The sequence below is a fragment of the Malus domestica genome, chromosome 15 (genome assembly GCF_042453785.1).
Source record: "Malus domestica chromosome 15, GDT2T_hap1".
In the NCBI taxonomy this organism is placed as follows: domain Eukaryota; kingdom Viridiplantae; phylum Streptophyta; class Magnoliopsida; order Rosales; family Rosaceae; genus Malus; species Malus domestica.
This window is the reverse complement of record NC_091675.1, coordinates 21,120,156-21,137,556: the sequence shown is the minus strand read 5'-3', so window position 1 is coordinate 21,137,556 and position 17,401 is coordinate 21,120,156. Positions and strand designations below refer to the sequence as shown.

Below are 17,401 nucleotides of genomic sequence, written 5' to 3'. Positions count from 1 at the left end.
GAGTACATCAGATGTTCATGTATGTTTATGTGCCATACAATGTGCTTTGTGACGCATTGAAAAAATTTATTTGAATTTCTTTGTATCTTGTTGCTTTTCTGTGAGGGAGCATAATCGTTATTACAAAAATGATAGAGCTTCAGATTGTAGTATGTTGTTATTATTCTCTCAAAAAATTTATGGCTCGGGGGAATTAGATTCATTAGACTTTAGAGTCATAAGTGAAAAAAAAAATTTAAATGTGTTTATTTATTTCTTTTTAATCAATATAACATTTTAAAATAATAAATTTTTTATTTCTGTCGATTATAACTGCCAAAATACTAAAATAATAACCGCCAGAAGGTAAAATAATAAAATAGTCCATTTCTGTCGGTTATAACTGCCACCATTAACTTAAAAACCGCCAAAATCTTTCAAAATTATTTTTAAAAAAGTATTAAAAATTACTGTCGGTTATAACCGACATGATATTTTTTATATCCGCCAGGACTTTATATAGGATATAACCGACATAATTTTTCTAATATCCGCCACTAATTAAATGATGTGTCGGATATAATTTATCTGACAGGATGTTTTTAATATCCACCACCATCATCAACCACCTAAAGCTAATATTGTAGTAGTGCACTGTGATTAAAACTATCTAATTATCTTAATGCTTGATCACCATTAGGATCTTTAGAAAATTAATTTGATGTAATTTTTGTCAGAAAGTTCCCTGAAATTGACGCTGGCTTCTTGTGATTATTAATTGTAATTTCACTTAAGATGAACACCACGTTTTAAGGGTTGCATGATTTTTCAAAGAGTTTTCATAAAACCTAATGAGTTTCATGTTCAGATTTGATCCGAACGTCCGGACGAATTGCATGTTAGATATACGTTCTATGTTAGAGGTTCCAAGTAGGATATATATTAAGAAAACATAATCTTCAAAATGACATGTGTAGATCATAAATAATTGATATAAATGCATAGGATTAATAGGTCATGGAGTTCTAGTGTTTTTATAAATTGGTATTTAAAAAACTCTTCTCTTTTGTTGTATTATTTTTGGGAGAATTTACTATTAAATTTTAATTAAAAACGTTTTTAATATTATTCAAGTTCAAAAACTCTTCAAAGAATTTTTAATCTTAAGTAGTTAATTAGGAATTGTTTTTACATAAATTATCCAAATAATCATTAAAAAAAACGACGTTGTATGAACATCTATACTACAATAATTTTATACTATTATAAGTATTTTATGTGATTTTAATCCTATTTAATTAGATGAAAAAAATTCGATCAATTTCTTTTCGTTTCTGATTGAAGTTTCAATCATTGAACGTTGCCAAAGAATGATTCCTTCCGTTGGCGCTCCAGTTCAATGGAGGCCAGTAAAATTACAGAATTGTCTTTATTTAACTTATCTTTTGATATAGTGAGATTCCCAATCAAAGAACGGGTTAAAATATACGGAAACTAGAATACTATTGCTCTATTGATAAAACCACAAAGTACCGATTACAAAACACACACTGACACTGCGAAGTGCTCGCTGCTCACTCGCGCACGTAAGAAAGAAATTACGTTCACACAATCACACCAAGCACCGGTTATTAGCACATCAAAAGACCCTAGAATACATACGCGCGCACACACATATATATTTAATGGCGTCCACCGGGAAGCTTTTCTTTGATCTTGTCCATGGCGCCCTTCTTTTCCTGGTGCTCTCCGGTGGTGCCACCGTAAGGTGCGGTGGTGGAGGCCGTCTTAGATGAGTAGGTTTCATCCCTCTGCCCAGTCCCCGGAATCTTGTCCTTGACCTTGTCCATCATCCCCCTTTCTTCGTACTCCCCTCCAGTGTACGGGGCGTCAGTAGTTCCGTACCCAGTTCCAGTCATGCCAGTACCGGTCTGGGCATTCGATGAGTAGGGGTCGTCATCCCTACGTCCACCACCAGTTCCTGGAATCTTGTCCTTGATCTTATCCATCATCCCTCTCTCTTGTTGCTGCTGCCCTCCTGTGTACGGGGCATCAGTAGTCCCGTAACCACTTCCAGTCATGCCAGTACCTCTCTCTTGTTGCTGCTGCCCTCCTGTGTACGGGGTTTCAGTGGTCCCGTACCCAGTACCAGTGGTGGCACTACCGAAGCCTCCCGTAGTACCCTGTTGAATCGGGTTTCCAAACTCATCTGTGTCTTGGGGCTTTGTACCATATTGAGACTGATAATTCGCCATTTTGATGAAATGTTTTGATGGATTTGAAATGAGATAGTGTTGTTTATATAGGCTAACTACGTAGACTGTAGACTGTAGACATGCAGGGGTGTGCATGCACTAGAGTGTATCCATGCCTTCCTGCCACTTTAGTAGCTGAGGACACCTGGCATTTTATGAGGACAGGTGTACTATGTTGATGTCGGCATAAAAATTAAAATATCTTAGAGAAGATAAGATCCGTCCTTGTCATCAAGCTAAAAGGCTCGCGACACTTCACCGAGTTGTCTTGTGAACTAGCTTACGTCCGTACATGTGTTTTGAAACTTTGGAAGTGAGACGTGTCATATTTTGACACGTGTTTTTATTATTAATCTTGATGTTGCATTACTGACTTAGATAATGATGGAAGGGAGATTTTATCGTTTATCGGGTCCCACGTAGAGAGATATTTTCCATTGGTTCATGGGCATTACTGAACTGGCCCAATTTTATCAAGTTGGGGTTGCTGACATACGGGTCCAATAGGCCTTGTTTGTGGCCTAGTGATGTTGGGCTGATCACCATATGTTGGGTGGACTCGGCAAAACCAGTTATATTGAGCAATAGAAGTCACACGTGATGCAAACAGTGTGTTTTCAAGGCTTCTTTGCTCTACAATGGCAGCAGGGCTTCTTTAAACTACAATGGTAGCAAACTTTTACCGTCTTCAGTTTTGACAAAATTGTACTTATAAAACAATCAACACATTTGATCAAAGATCAAAGCCTTACACACCCACTAGGTGGGGGGCGGGGTTTGGCAAGGTGGGATGAGCGGTTTGGCCAATGGATCTCTGATGCCTAAGTTAGTTTATCTAAAAAGAGTAAATGTTTAGGGCTTGTATGCGTAGCAAAAAGCTTACCAAAATATGGTGGAGATGAGTTATTTATATTATAAGAGGAAGTGGCAGGCCATGGGTTTAGGGTTTTGCCCTACACACGGCGACATCTTATTGGGCAAGGTATGTGTTTGGGCCCAAAATGATAGTTTGGGTCAAGTTTAGTGACTCTTGGCCTAGTGACTACTTAGAGTTCTATCATGGGCCGTCCAGTTGTCATGGGCCATTTAGTTAGGGTCGGGCGAGTCTTACTGCAATGAAGATTGGTTTAGATAAAGGTAGGGTAATCGAGACTTAGTGCAACAAGGAGTCTTAAGGCTAAGGCTGAGGATGCTGAGATTTAGGGGATGAATCTGGTTCGTTAAAAGAGGTTGATTCAAAGTCATATTGGAGCTAGGATTGGCCGAGACCTAATCAGATTGGGTTGAGGAGTTCTAATCCAAGTACGATTCTAGCTCGGCCATGAAGGGGTTTGCTACTATAAATAGAGAAGAGAGTGCATCATTCAAGACCCTCCAATTCAACACACAAATTGCATTGCGCAAAGCTTCTCAACAACCTTTGAGATTTTATCCTTTTCCTATTTCTTCTGCCAACACATCTTCAGTTTGGATAAACAGCACTGTGAAGGCAACCGGTGATATCTTCAGTTTGGATAAACATCAATGGAGCGTAGAATTAGCAGATCAAAGAGCACCTTCAGTTTGGATAAACAGCACTGCTTCGAGATCGAATGGTTATTTATCCAAGTCTTGGTCGACAGGGACTTTCGAGTTCCTGTTGGTAGAGGTCATCTCATCAGCCTTCTTAGCGAAGTGAGGTGTTACAGGTTACTAGGCTCGGCACATTGAAAGCCGAGTTGTTTTATGATTGGATATTCGTAAGTGAGTTTTAGAGTTCAGCATTTCGACGATCAAACCACATTTACTATCAAGAAATACATCTCTTTCGAGTACTTGCGTCTATTTTCCTAGTGCCAGTTCAGCGTGGTTATACTCTTACGAATATAATCATCGTGACTGAACCCGGTGCTGACGATTCATGAACTTCACAGAACTAGCAGCCTTGTCTTCAGGCTCTAGAACCCAAAGGCTGAGACGTGTTCCTTCCTCAGCCGCAATCGCAGGATTAAGAAGTCAACGACGGGCTCAACGCAACATCAACACATTTTACTCCCCGATTGAGTTCGACCGTCGAGTTGGCACGCCCTGCACATAACCAAAGGGCGTAGTTAGCTTATTAGTTACTTGGCATGCGCGTCACGTAGGCTTGGTAGTTTTTAGGGTCAATAGTATGTCATCCGTTGGATGAATGAGGAAAGAAAGTTCCCGAGATATTCATTAGAAGAAAATATATTGGGATAATTGTGATAGGGATTCCTTTCTTGATTGAGTTGATCTTTAATTGAGAATGTATTAAATATAGGATTTAGTAATTAACCTTATCTTTAACACATTTAACTTTTCCATGCGACGGGGAGCTTTGATCAGTCGTTGTCCGCTGCTTGAACTTCTAAGGATGTTGAGCTGCTCCTGGGAATATTTGAGAGCCCTGCCCATTTAGTGAAATCAATCCTGTCTATCTTGAAAGAAAAAATATCCACATGTCGCCCTACGATTTTTGGAATTATTTTTTGCTCCACAACTACCACCTTCTTAGCTCAATCTTATTCTCGCTTTGCCAATTATAACTCAAAATGTTTTACTTACCAATCACTTAAAAATTAACTTTGTGTTTCACTTTACCCCATTTTGTCACATCCGTCAAAATTATTTTGAAAGGCGGCTTTTTGGTTTGGGGATTCATCATACGAGGCTCCGGTTCCCCAAAGATTTGGGAGTTACTACAAGAAGAGCAGACCCCAATCTGGACATTCATCTAGTTAAATCCGAAAACGATTTAGGAAAATATGTCTCTGTTAACATTTTTCCCCCACTCTTTTTAAACTTTAGCATTGCCCGCCCGTAGAGGTAGAGATCTTGCAGTTTTGGAATCGTAGTTTTATGACGTTTGGAATACCCCTCCACAGCCCTTGGGTGTAAGCAGAGGTTGTTTTGTTTCCTGTTAACGTTGTGTTTTTTCTTTTGAGTACATTAATATTTTTATACTAAGAGAAGAGAGAGTTCGGTTAAGTCACACCATAGGTAGCTTAATTTGGTATCGAATTCGCTATCCATGAGATTTGAACCTAAGACTTTTTACTTTCAAATGAAGAGGAATACCAAGAAAATGTTTTCAGGAAGTTTCAAATTCAATCTTTGATAAGTGAGTGGCCAGAATAGTTATGCTCTTGGTCTAATTTTGAGTGGGGAAATGATTTTTGCATTCTTCTTCTCCGTGTACTCCGATTTATTTTTGCCGTTTTAATTTTTTTTTTATTGATTCAATCTAAATGTTAAAAATGAATACGAGTGTGAAGAAAATAAGTAGGTAGAAATTACTTTCTCTTTTTTGAGTGGTTCGGTTCACATTTTGGCACCTAAAACAAAGAAATGATCCCACCCAATCTAGTACAATCTCTTTCAAAGTGAAATCATGATCACCATAGGAGTTAATTATTTTATCAATTATCGAAGGAGACGCTGGTGTTTCTTTACGTCATGTTTAATACATAAAAACACCAAAGATGTTTAATACATAAGATCATTTCTAAAAAAAATGTTAAATCCTTAGTGAAATGTTATGTAATCAAATTTGAAGGCAAGAGTAAGCTCCAACCGATATGTCAATCCTATGTGGATTGACATATGAGTTTTCATATGTCAAATTTGACATATGAGTTTTCATATGTCAAATTTGACATATGAGAACAGATGATGTCAAATAATTTTTAATTATTTCATTGTGTTGGTCCCATTAATGCACAAATTATAAATTTTAAAAATTTATTTTAATTGATTTCTTTAAAAAATGGATTCTACAATATCATTTATAACAAAAAACAAATCGGATGAAAAAAGAGAAAATCTAACATTGCCACGTTAGCCATCAAATTAACATTTGACATTTATCTTTTGACATCTCCATTAGAGATGCTCTAAGCCACGATGGTCAACTCAAGTACTCAGCGAGAGTTAATTAATGGTTTAGGAGAGCGAGCGAGATTGAAATAATGGGTTAAGATCAAAATAAACAATTTTTTTAATAGTCTGAACTATTCAATAATACGACAAATAAACGGTTAAGGTTAAACAAAATATTATTTTTGGATATTTACCAATCTAATAATATCAAGTTGGACTTTCCAATAGTACGGAATATTGAAGACTATCCAGCATAAGTGTAGGTAAAATCTAGTTGAAAAATCCTCATTCAAAAAAAAAAACAAGGAAAAAAAGGAAGGCATGTCAAGTCAATAATTGCAATTTTGATTTATTAGGTACTCCGTAGATTATCAAAGCCTACTTTTAATTTGAGAACAAAAGAACTCTAAACACGCTTTAGCTTTCAGTCATTATAATTAATTAAACTTTCTTGGTCACGTGAGCATTGTCATAATTGGTTGGCCACATGCTCTCATCAACAAACCAATTAAGAATAACTAATTAGTAATTATCATGCTTAGGTTTGGCATGAGGTCAGTTTTCGTCAGGTACTATTTGTGTTTAATTTTAAATAATAAAAAATCAAATAATTTCTGACCACACAATGCACGATGAATAGCTAAGATGTGAGGATCCCTAGGATTCTCATAATTTGAATCCGGATATGATTCAAATCCATTCTTATGGGATAATTGAGAACTTGATTAGACATAAAAATAGTATTATATAGTTAATGGCTTGAGTTCTCAATGCATAAAACTTTTTACAGGTATTGAAACACAAGTCAAGTGATATACTATTTTATGTGTTATAATAAAAATGAGCGATAGAGTTGATATGTCTCACTTTGAAAATGAGATGGATCCGTCGCACCACTTTTTCTACACAACTTTTGACACGTTCTTGTAAGGCCCACTCCGTAATATATTTTAATGATCTGAACCATCTATCTTTTAGGACTTTCCTCAAAGTTGATGTCTACCAAAAACCACCCAAATCTGAAACCATATGACCGTTGGATTCAGGGTTTAGGGTTGCTTTGTAGAACTGTGTTCGTCAATTTTTCCACAACTAATGAATGTATTAATGGTTTTGAATTTGTCTAACTTTTTGCAAGGATGATCTATGAATGTTCTAAAAAATAGACGTTTGGATGATTAATAAGTATTACAAAGTGGGTCCAAAAAACGAGTGTCAAAAGTTAGGTAAAATATATTAATAATAAATAAAGTCAAGTGTGTTAACGCTCAAAATTGGAGGTCAAACCCAAATGAATTGTCACATCCTGGTCCGGGGCGGATTCCTTATTTCACCTGTTATAATGTTGCATCCTTATTCTGTTATTGACGCTTATAGCATGGCATACTTTCTGGTTTTTGGTAAAGATTCGTGATTTGAGATATATGAAGATTTATATGCATATTATGTTATTTTTTGGGAAAGTATACAGGTTTTACAGCGAGGGGTTAGAAATGTTATTAATTGAAATGTTTTCGAAAAGCTTTGTTTTACTGACCCACTCAATTTTGTTTTGCGCCCCTCCAGATTCTAGTTAGCGGTGTGGTGGCTCACGAGGATTTACACGGCGTTCTGACAGACTACATAAATGTAGGACTCACCTTCGGGTGTTGTAATTTAGTTATAGTCCTACTTGACTGCACCTAGTATTTACGCTCTGAATATGTGTGTTTCACACCTAAACTTACTCTAGCATGCTAGTTGGATATTATTGCTAGTAATTGGTTTTTATTCCTTCATATTTCTCTTATCTATTGCTTCTGTGTCGCACTTTTGGTTACGTCACGCCCACGCGACGACCAGCACGCCTTGATTCTAGGATCGGGGTGTGTCAGTTTTGTACGTTAAATGACACACCCCGTCCCGAAAGAGAGCATGTTGGCCGTCACGTGAGAGTGACGTAACCATTTACACAATTCTGAAGCTTTAAAGATACAATTACTAAGATGTAACACCCGATGGTGAGTCCTACTTTTGTGAATTCTGTTAGAACACCGTGGGAATCCTCGTGAGCCACCAACACTGCTAACTAGAACCTAGAGGGGCGCAAAACAAGATTGAGTGGGTCAGTAAAACAAAGTTTTTCGAAAATATCTCATATAATAACATTTCTAACCCCTCGCTGTAAAACATGTATATTTTCCCAGAAAAATAGTATATAATATGCATATAAATCTTCAAATAGCTCAATTCAGAAATCTTTATCAAAACCAGAAAGTATGCCATGCATGCATATTATATGAAATATGTGAATTAGTATTTGATGCATATATGTGAAATGGTGTTGTGGACGCACATGTGAGTATCAGGTGAGGTTTATATTGTTCATGTGATTTATTGATGATGTGAATTGTGTTGAGAGCTCATAACCTGCACTCCTAGTGTTAGTGCTTATATTATTCATCCTGCACCACACGATCACCTTGGATCTAAGTAGGTGCATGTCGTACAGACCATGAGAGGTGGTTCCGACTTGTAGGTGACTTTAGATTATTATACAGTTGTTGATGAGAGAAGCACTAGAGCGTATTCTTACACCATTCTTATCGTACAGACTACTTCAAGTAGTTCTAATTTATGTGCAGAGTAGTGTCGTACAGGTCACAGTGGTGACTCCGGTTGGATTGGATTTTGAGCTATAGAATTAACTGTACAGGACAGCTGCAGGGTTTCCGGTTGATTCCTTATTTCACCTGTTATATTGTTGCATCCTTATTATGTTTTGATGCATATAGAGTACCAATGAGTATTATTTCGGATCGTGACGGCCAGCATGCCCTCCTTCGGGAAGGGGTGTGTCATGAATCCATGTGGACACTAACATACTTTAAACCCAATGATAAAAAATATATGATCCTTGGTGGGCTCTTGGATATGGCCTAGAATTAAAATGAACAAAGATATAAGTGGTTCACCCTGCAAAACTTGGTCTACGTCCACTGTGTTGTTGAATTCTATTGATTATAAGATTAAAAATAACGCTTGGCTAATACATCAATTTCACTTTCTCAAGTTGTCCAACCTTGATATTGGGGGTTCATGCCCCTTCATAGAGGCCTCCAATGAACCCTCATTCCTTGGGTCTTTCACAGGGAGCATTTAATGTGCCACTCTACAAGAACTAGCTCGATGACACCTTTTTACCTGTCAACCAAACATTTACGGTGAAGTGGTTGCTGTGCATCCAAATGCATGTTGTCATAGAATAAAGTAGCCCATTTCCCCCTGTTGGCCTCGATTAATTAACCCAATCTCCCCGAACGCCGCTTCAACTCATTTTGTGTCCCATCTTGGGTCTTCATTGTTGTTCCCAAGTCGCCATCTAGCTTGAATGACATATGAGTGGACTTTTCTCTGCAAACTCGTGTTATAAAGCTGTCAGTTTGCCCACGTGCTCTTCAATAAGCATTTGAGGCCTATATCGCTCGGCCGATATCCGAGCGGTATTCAGGTTGTGTCATTTTCCAGGCTTCTCAGCCTTAGGCTTATATGTCCCTTAGACCTTTTCAAGGCCCTATCTTGGACCTTTTCAAGGCCCTATGTTAACTGGTGTTTCTTAGGCCAACTCCAACCCATGGCCTAAAACCTATAATTCCTCTTCTATTCCCCCCCCCCCCCCAAATCCATTCCAACACAAGTTCTAATTTGGACTTAAAACCTAAAACCTAAAATAAAAAAATAAAAAAACCAAAAACCGGCCCAAGTTTAACCCAGAAATTGGTGTGGGCTCCACCAACGTAACTGGGAATTGGCGCTTAAGTGACAAACTCCACCTTTCCACGTGCGCATGCTTCAGATGCGCCAACGGAATGATCGGCATGGCCTCACCCACGTGGGCATGTCGGCCACTTGCGACAGCCGAGCCAACGGTTCTTTTTAATCCAACGGTTCCAATTCACATTTATCCAACGACTACATTCAATGTTTTTTTAGTTTTATATTTATATATTTATTGAATTCAACGGCAGAGGTCGAATATAATCAAATTTAACGGTAAAAAAAGGATCTAATGGTCCAAATTTAAATCCACGGCTAAAATAAATTTAAAAAAAAATATTTAACTCAAAATTCACCCAAAAACTCTATAAATACCTATGTATGTTCAAACATCCACACAAAACTCATTTTTGTCCTACAATTCTTCCAATTTTTCTTTCTACCATTTCTTCCCATTTCCAAAATTTTCAAGATGGCAAAAGAGCATATTAGAGATCATAATTGGACATTTGAGGAAGATGTTGCTTTATGCTTGGCAAGAGTTTCCATTAACGAAGATGGTGCCGTTGGCAAAAATCAAAATAAAAAGGTTTTGTGGGGTAAAATTATTGATAAGCTCCATGAAAACTCCAATGTCAGCCGAAGGGAAGGTGGTGGTGTTTATGATCAGTGGAAGGTTATCAACAAAGCGTACACTTTATGGAAGGGAAGCTTGGAGAGAGCCGTGGTTGACATGGCTAGTGGAAGGAGCACCGCAGAAGTTATGAGTTTCTTTGTTGATATTTTATTTGTTATGTACATAATATTATTTTGCAATGAATTGTTTTTATGTATTTCTTACATATGGTGACAAAGCAAGGGCAATTTACAAGATAAGAACTACACCAAAAAATCAAGCTTTTAAGTTGCATCATGCTTGAAAAGTCCTCAAGGATTGTCCGAGATGGGGAACCGATGCGGACCAATAATGGGGAAGATTATTTCATAGTGAAGCCGCACAGACAAATGATGTCAATAAAGGTGTTGATGAATTGACCCCAACTTCTTCTTTTGTAAGGCCCCCGAGAAGAGATAGGCAAAAGGAAGCAAAGAGAAAAAGGGAGTCCCAAGATCCGATTAGTGCACAAATTGCTACCGGATTTGCAAGATTGACCAAAAGCCATAGCTCTCGGGAGGAAGAAGCGGCCCGAATGAATTTGGCCATGACGCACGAAGGGGATAGGGAGCAAGAAAAGTTCAAATGTAATTTCATGATAGAGGACCTCAACAAATACACTCCAGAGAGGAAGAAGTTCTGACGTGCTAAGCAAAAGGAAATTTTGCGAAGGCATGTCACAATGAGTATATTTCAAGATGATGATTCATCTCAAGGCTATAGTCCACCACCAAGTCAAGATGGTGGATATCATTATTAAGTTTATGTAGTTTATGAATTAACAATTGTATTAAGTTTATGTGGTTTATTAATTGTCGTTTGTATTAAGTTTATGACTTATTAATTATCGTGTGTATTAAATTTATGGCTTATTAATTATTGTTTCTATTAATTTAGATGTCTTCAATAATTATTGTACTTATTGTTGCACACTTTGATGTACAATAGATGCCTTCAATAATTCAAACGGCCCTCAATAATTTTGACAACGTACTAGACAAAAGACTTGTCACAAGAATACACTTCAATTTATTACTAGAAAATACCAACATAGTACACTTAAAATTATTACATAATTTTAACAACATAACACACTTAAATTTAACACAAGAACACATTAATACACCAACATAGCACATTAATACACCAACACTAACACATTAATACACTTAAGATTATCCATCATCAACGTTCTCCTTCTCAGGGCCATATATGCTCAACCAAATCCTTGCAGAGTGTGTCATGACCTTGAGGAGCTTGAATTCTATTTAAATGTCTCATATACTCACTCAGTGTGATCCTATCCTGTCAGGTCTCGTATGTGGTTGTAGCGAGATATTCAACATCTCTTTTCATAGCTCTCGCATATGTTGGTTGGTCATCATTCACATCTTCATCAGAATCTTCTTCAATTTCTACATACTCATCTTCCACAATCATGTTGTGCAAAATTATGCACGTCATCATGATTGAATGGAGGTATTCCACATTCCACAATCGTGCAGACCCTCTAACAATGGCCCATCGAGCTTGTAGGATCTCGAACTCTCTCTCCACATTCTTCCTGTAAGACTCTTGTTTCTGCGAAAATAATTTCTTTTTCGCACTATCGGGATGAGAATAACTTTTCATAAAGGTAGACCAACTAGGATAAATACCATTAGTTAGGTAGTAACCTAGCTCATGCCTATTACCATTTACCTTGTACCTCCATTCTGGTGCCCATCTATTGACAACATCATCGAACAGAAGAGAAGACCAAAGAACGTTGATATCATTGTTTGATCCAGGAGCGCCGAATAATGCATGCCAAATCCATGTGTCACACCATAGCCTAAAGCATGATGGTTGACTTGTTATGACAGCCCTTGAATTGGCCAGCTCAAGTAGTAGGACAATTCTTCCACTCCTAATGCATACAATCGAGACTTCCTATCATGCTCAAAGCCTCTTTTGTCTGCCTTGCATAAAAGCCTCTTCAAGTTTTTATGATTTGGCTTGCAAAGGTATGTGGCTCCATATATGGCTTCAATTGCCTTACAGAAGCACTTGAGGTTCTCAATAGCAGTACTCTCAGCAAGTCAACAATTTTCGTTTTTGAATCACTCGATTTCGTTGAGTATTGAAGAAGTTATGAACATTTAAAGTTTACTTAGTTTCCGACGAGTTTTCCAGTTTTCCTGCGGACCATACACCTTTTAGGCTATTTTCCAGTCATCTCCGGCAACCATTGGGCTTCCAAATTGTATAATCTTGTTAAGAAACGATTGAGTTACGAAGTTGGTTAAAAAACGATTGAGTTACGAAGCTGGTTAAAAAACGATTGAGTTACAAAGCTTTGAAAATTGCCCAAACTTTCGGCCAAGAGCTTCGGGACACTCTTAACGGAGTTTTTAATGGAAGGACCAAAATAAGGGATGGTAGACAATCTCAGGGACCATTTCTATTGATTTTCAATCTCAGAGACCAAAATGATGTGTTATGAAAATTTCATGAACTATTTTAGCTAAAAAGCAAAATTTGTCTAACCATATGATCCAATTCCAGCTATGAAAACCACACAAAATTCCAGCAATATGCCAACATTATTAATTTTTAAGAAAATAAAATAAAGTATGCTAACGTTATTAACACAGCACAATTAACTTGAAATTGTATGCAAATAAACAAGAAGTATTTTATTAAATCATAAAATTGGGAACAAAACTAGAAGCCAAAAGAAAAGCAAAAGTGATTGCTTACACATGCTTTACATGTTCAACAGTAGAACGACCTGTGACCTACTAATAATTCAATTGTAACAACAAATCTACACAAGCCATGGATGTTGTTAGTAGTTACATCTCAATTCACTTCACTAATCTCTCACTTAATCCATGATTAACCCAACTGAGTTTAGCACATAAACATGTCAGCAGAGGCCATGATTGGTTGATTATTCAAAAAGCCAGCACTCCATGGATTCAGAAATCCTTCACCTCCACCAATAATATTATGATTTTCTTCTTCCTCATAAATCCATTTGCTTGAATTAATACAATCCAAGATATCATTGAGGGACTGCAATCTGTTAGTAAGCTCATCCATCTGAGCTCTGAGGACTGAGTTTTCTGCCTCAATCTTCATGTAAAGCTGGTTGGTCACATTCATGGATGTGATGATCCGGTTGTTCTCCTTCATCAGCAGCCCAATCTGAGCCGTTAGATCAGTCATATGCTCTTGTTTTCGCATCCGGGATCGACGTGCCGATTCCCTATTGGACAGCATTCTTTTGCGCTTTCTCTGGTCCATGACTAGGTTAAGATCTGCATCAGATCCTGAGTTTTGGAGCTTGCTTGACTCTGAAGAAACCCCACTTGAAGAAGCCATGCGCGTAATGTTTATATGCTTAACAAAACCAAAAAATAAAAACTTTTTCCTTACCCAAGAAAGTTGGAGTGATTATTTGAAGAACCCAGATGCTAGATATGAAAAATAATTAAGAAAAAAGTAAAAATTTGTTTATAAAATGTTGTAAAACCAGTAGAGGAAGACAACAGAGAAGGATTGAACTAAGTGGCTTCTGCGAAGGAGGGTGGGGTTTATCATACACCCAGAGAGCAGGATTTCACTGAGTACGGGAGACATAATTATATTTATAGGTTTTTATATTAAGCATTGGAGAAAAAGGATACCACAAAAGCTATATATGAATTTCGAAGCAGATTCAAGTTTTTCAGAACTAGGAAAGAAAGAGAGAAGGTTTCCAGAACCAGGAGAGGAGAGAGAGAAAGAGCAGACACAAGGTTTTCAGAACCAGGAGAGAGAGAGAGAGAGAGAGAGAGAGAGAGAGAGAGATCAAAATCTTGGGGTAGGCACTACTAGGCAGGAAAGATAGGGAGAGGAGGTTTTGAAGAGTGGTGGCTGGTTGAATATATAGGCCAGCAACGCCCGCTTAAAATAAATAAACTACTAAAAACAATTTAAGAACATGTCTGATTGTCATATAATATAATTACGAGGACAAGGGACAACACATAATGTGACTTTTAGGCCTCGTTTGTTAGCGCCTATACTGATTATTTTAATCGGATAGAATAAATAATCATCGAATAGTACTGACTAAATTAATCGATCGTTTGGTGTAACATTGAACTAATGATCGTGTTATTTATACTGACTGGATATGAATTCAATGTAATTATCTAAAAACCCAAATACATTTCAAATCCTAAAAGCATCTCCTAAGGAGATGCCAAATTTTAAACATCAATATGATAGTTGATAACTTATGTGGCAATGTGACATTTTGTATAATATTTTGCTTCATCGATATGTTAAATAATAATGTCATTTAATAAATTTTTTATCTTTTTATGGAGTTCAATGATTAAGACAACCAATCAAATATTTCAAAAACATAACTACATTTATTATATATTATATTACTCTATTAAAATATCATTTAATAAATTTGACATCTGCTGTCAAAAAAGCTTTGAATTCAAATAACTCAGCGTCATGTACGAAATTAAAGGTTCGGTTGGAGAGAGAGGGCCGAGTTCGCGAGAGAGGAGAGCAAAACCAACTAATAAGCAGATCGGTTAAATTAATCAAGTGCTTATTTAATACGAGGAAACGCCAAACACCCAAATCCGTATAACTTGTCCTATCCGTTCTGCCAAACAGGGCCTTAAGGGCCAAGTCCTCGGTATTTGAAATTTCGTAAGACTTGGTTTGCATTCTGTCTATATGTATGTATTCTTCAAAGAGTCAATATTTTCCCCTGATTTTGTGAGACAAAAGTTCAGCATGAAATTGAGATAAAAGTTACTTTCTAAGATTAATTTGTAAATTGAAACTACTTTTAAAGTAATATGTATTCCTCTCGTCTCTTCTTAGATTATGTAGCAATCGTCCTTGAATTATATCATGATATACAATGTGGTGCAGTTCATTGATACGGTTGGCACCTCCATCACATATGTGTCAGCAATTCAACACCAATATAACATAATAAACAAAATTTAGCTAAAATGGAACGAATATCGAAATTCAAAATACAAAATGACAAAATTTTAATCCATAAAAGAAAGTGAAATTAGGTTCGAGTTTTAAGAAGTTTTGCAAAAAATAGCCTATTTTTTTCCTCAAGTTTACATCATATACTTGGCAAGTGTGGCATAATTAGGTTACACCAACCAAAAGTCGCACATGAGTCTTGTGTTGACATGGTTGCTGTTCTAGTTGAATCCCAACAATACAAGGGCACGTGTATGTGGTCAAAATTCTAAGAGACGGTCCCTTAAAATTGATCAATAACAAGAAGGGTTACATCTTACACAGGTAAGGCCCCCTCCCTGCAGCCTACAAAATGACTGGTCATTGGCTGCCCAGCGATGGAGCTATGTTTTTCTTTTAAAGAAAGAGGAGAAGAAAACATAGCCACTCGAGTCCCTTTCGAGCAGTTCTCGTGCCCTCGAGCAATGCACGAACAATTCTTGAATATGTATTATGCAATTTTCGAGGGCATGAAATTCTCCCAATAAACACTTTATGCTTTTAGTTTTTCGGTCATTTCTCATATTTATTGTGTTTGTAATTCAATTTAAGCATATGAATTTTAGACATTTATAATTTTAAGTGACCAATTTGTTTTATTAACAATGATCCCCATTGGACTCTGGACTTTGGAAACCACATATGACATATTGGACCCTTCCTCAACTTCAAGGTCTACTCCATTTAACATATTGCATACTCAAATACATATATACATATATACATAATATATATATATATAGAGAGAGACAGAGAGAGAGGATATTCCACTTTTGATATACATGTGGAATTAGGTAATCTTTCATTTAAAGATGCCAGCTCCTCGTTACGTTTTTGCCAAACACACTTTTCATACTGGACACTGAACACAAATAAGATATAGTAGCGGTTTTTGCACTCTCAGCTTAGCATCTAATATTGTATTTATATGTGTAGAAAAATTATAAGTTAAATCGAAAGTACCAAATTCTCTATCCATTTAAAGAGAAAAGTGAAGCATTGTCATAAACTTTGACCCAAACTGAGTTTTAGTCGTTAAATTGAAAATCCATAAATGTTAATCCTTGAATTTATCACATCGTGGAGAAAACATCCTTTTGAGCAACAATGATGGAAATATCATCCAAAATAAAAGGTTAAAGGAAAAAAATGAACAAAATTTCTAACGAAGTCGCCCAAAAAACTCATTTCTACACATTGTAGTAAGTTCAAAAATCATTACCCTAATTAAATTACAATTTAAGACCATTACTTCAATGACATGTTTCTTGCAAGTTGCATTGGGAGGCTTGGACCCAGTCATTGTAAAAAGAAGTGGGAGGAAACCAGGCAGGCAAGAGAGGTAGGCAGTGGGCAGTGGGCGGTGGGCGGTGGGCTGTGGGCTGTTAGTGGGTTTATTAGGGGTTAAGAAAAGTTGGGAGACCTAAATATCAATTCTTATCAACTTCTTCTGTGAAGGTCTCTTTCTTTGGGTCTCAAATTGTATGCTCCTTTTGCTTTAAAGTGAACTTTCGAGTGTCATGGCTTTTTTTTGTATATATGGTAGGATATAATATATATGATAGATGTTTTCTTAAAGTTTGTTTGCCAAAATAAACTTAAAAAGTAGGCTGCATATCGATGCAGCAGCTTTAGAAATAGAACAAGGATTATTTCTCATTTGTATCCCTCTTTTTATGTTTGAACGCTTAAGATTTCATCTTGTCACTCGACTAGTCTTAGTAATAGTTGATTTTTTTTATAGCAGTTTCTGACTCGTTTGATAATTATTTTGTTTATAATTTTAATTCTTGATAGAGCTAGAAAGAATGCATATAGAGGAACGAGAAATGAA

At 36.7% G+C, this 17,401-nt stretch overlaps 3 protein-coding genes across 3 annotated transcripts; all 3 read right to left on the bottom strand.

The window, feature by feature from the left end:
• Positions 1–1,463: 1,463 nt before the first annotated feature.
• On the bottom strand, positions 1,464–2,355 carry LOC103418302 (dehydrin Xero 1). Its single transcript, XM_008356432.3, has one exon. It carries the CDS (start codon positions 2,328–2,330, stop codon positions 1,662–1,664), a length of 669 nt encoding a protein of 222 aa, XP_008354654.3. The 5' UTR covers positions 2,331–2,355; the 3' UTR covers positions 1,464–1,661.
• Positions 2,356–11,835: 9,480 nt separating this feature from the next.
• On the bottom strand, positions 11,836–12,305 carry LOC139191763 (uncharacterized). Its single transcript, XM_070812774.1, has 2 exons — positions 12,229–12,305; positions 11,836–12,133 (listed from the first exon to the last, which is right to left on the bottom strand). The coding sequence occupies exons 1-2, from the start codon at positions 12,303–12,305 to the stop codon at positions 11,836–11,838; spliced, it is 375 nt and encodes a 124-aa protein (XP_070668875.1).
• An 874-nt stretch (positions 12,306–13,179) lies between these two features.
• LOC103418304 (bZIP transcription factor 11-like) lies at positions 13,180–14,414 on the bottom strand. Its single transcript, XM_008356435.4, has one exon. The coding sequence runs from the start codon at positions 13,894–13,896 to the stop codon at positions 13,423–13,425; it is 474 nt and encodes a 157-aa protein (XP_008354657.1). The 5' UTR covers positions 13,897–14,414; the 3' UTR covers positions 13,180–13,422.
• Between the last annotated feature and the right edge of the window lie 2,987 nt (positions 14,415–17,401).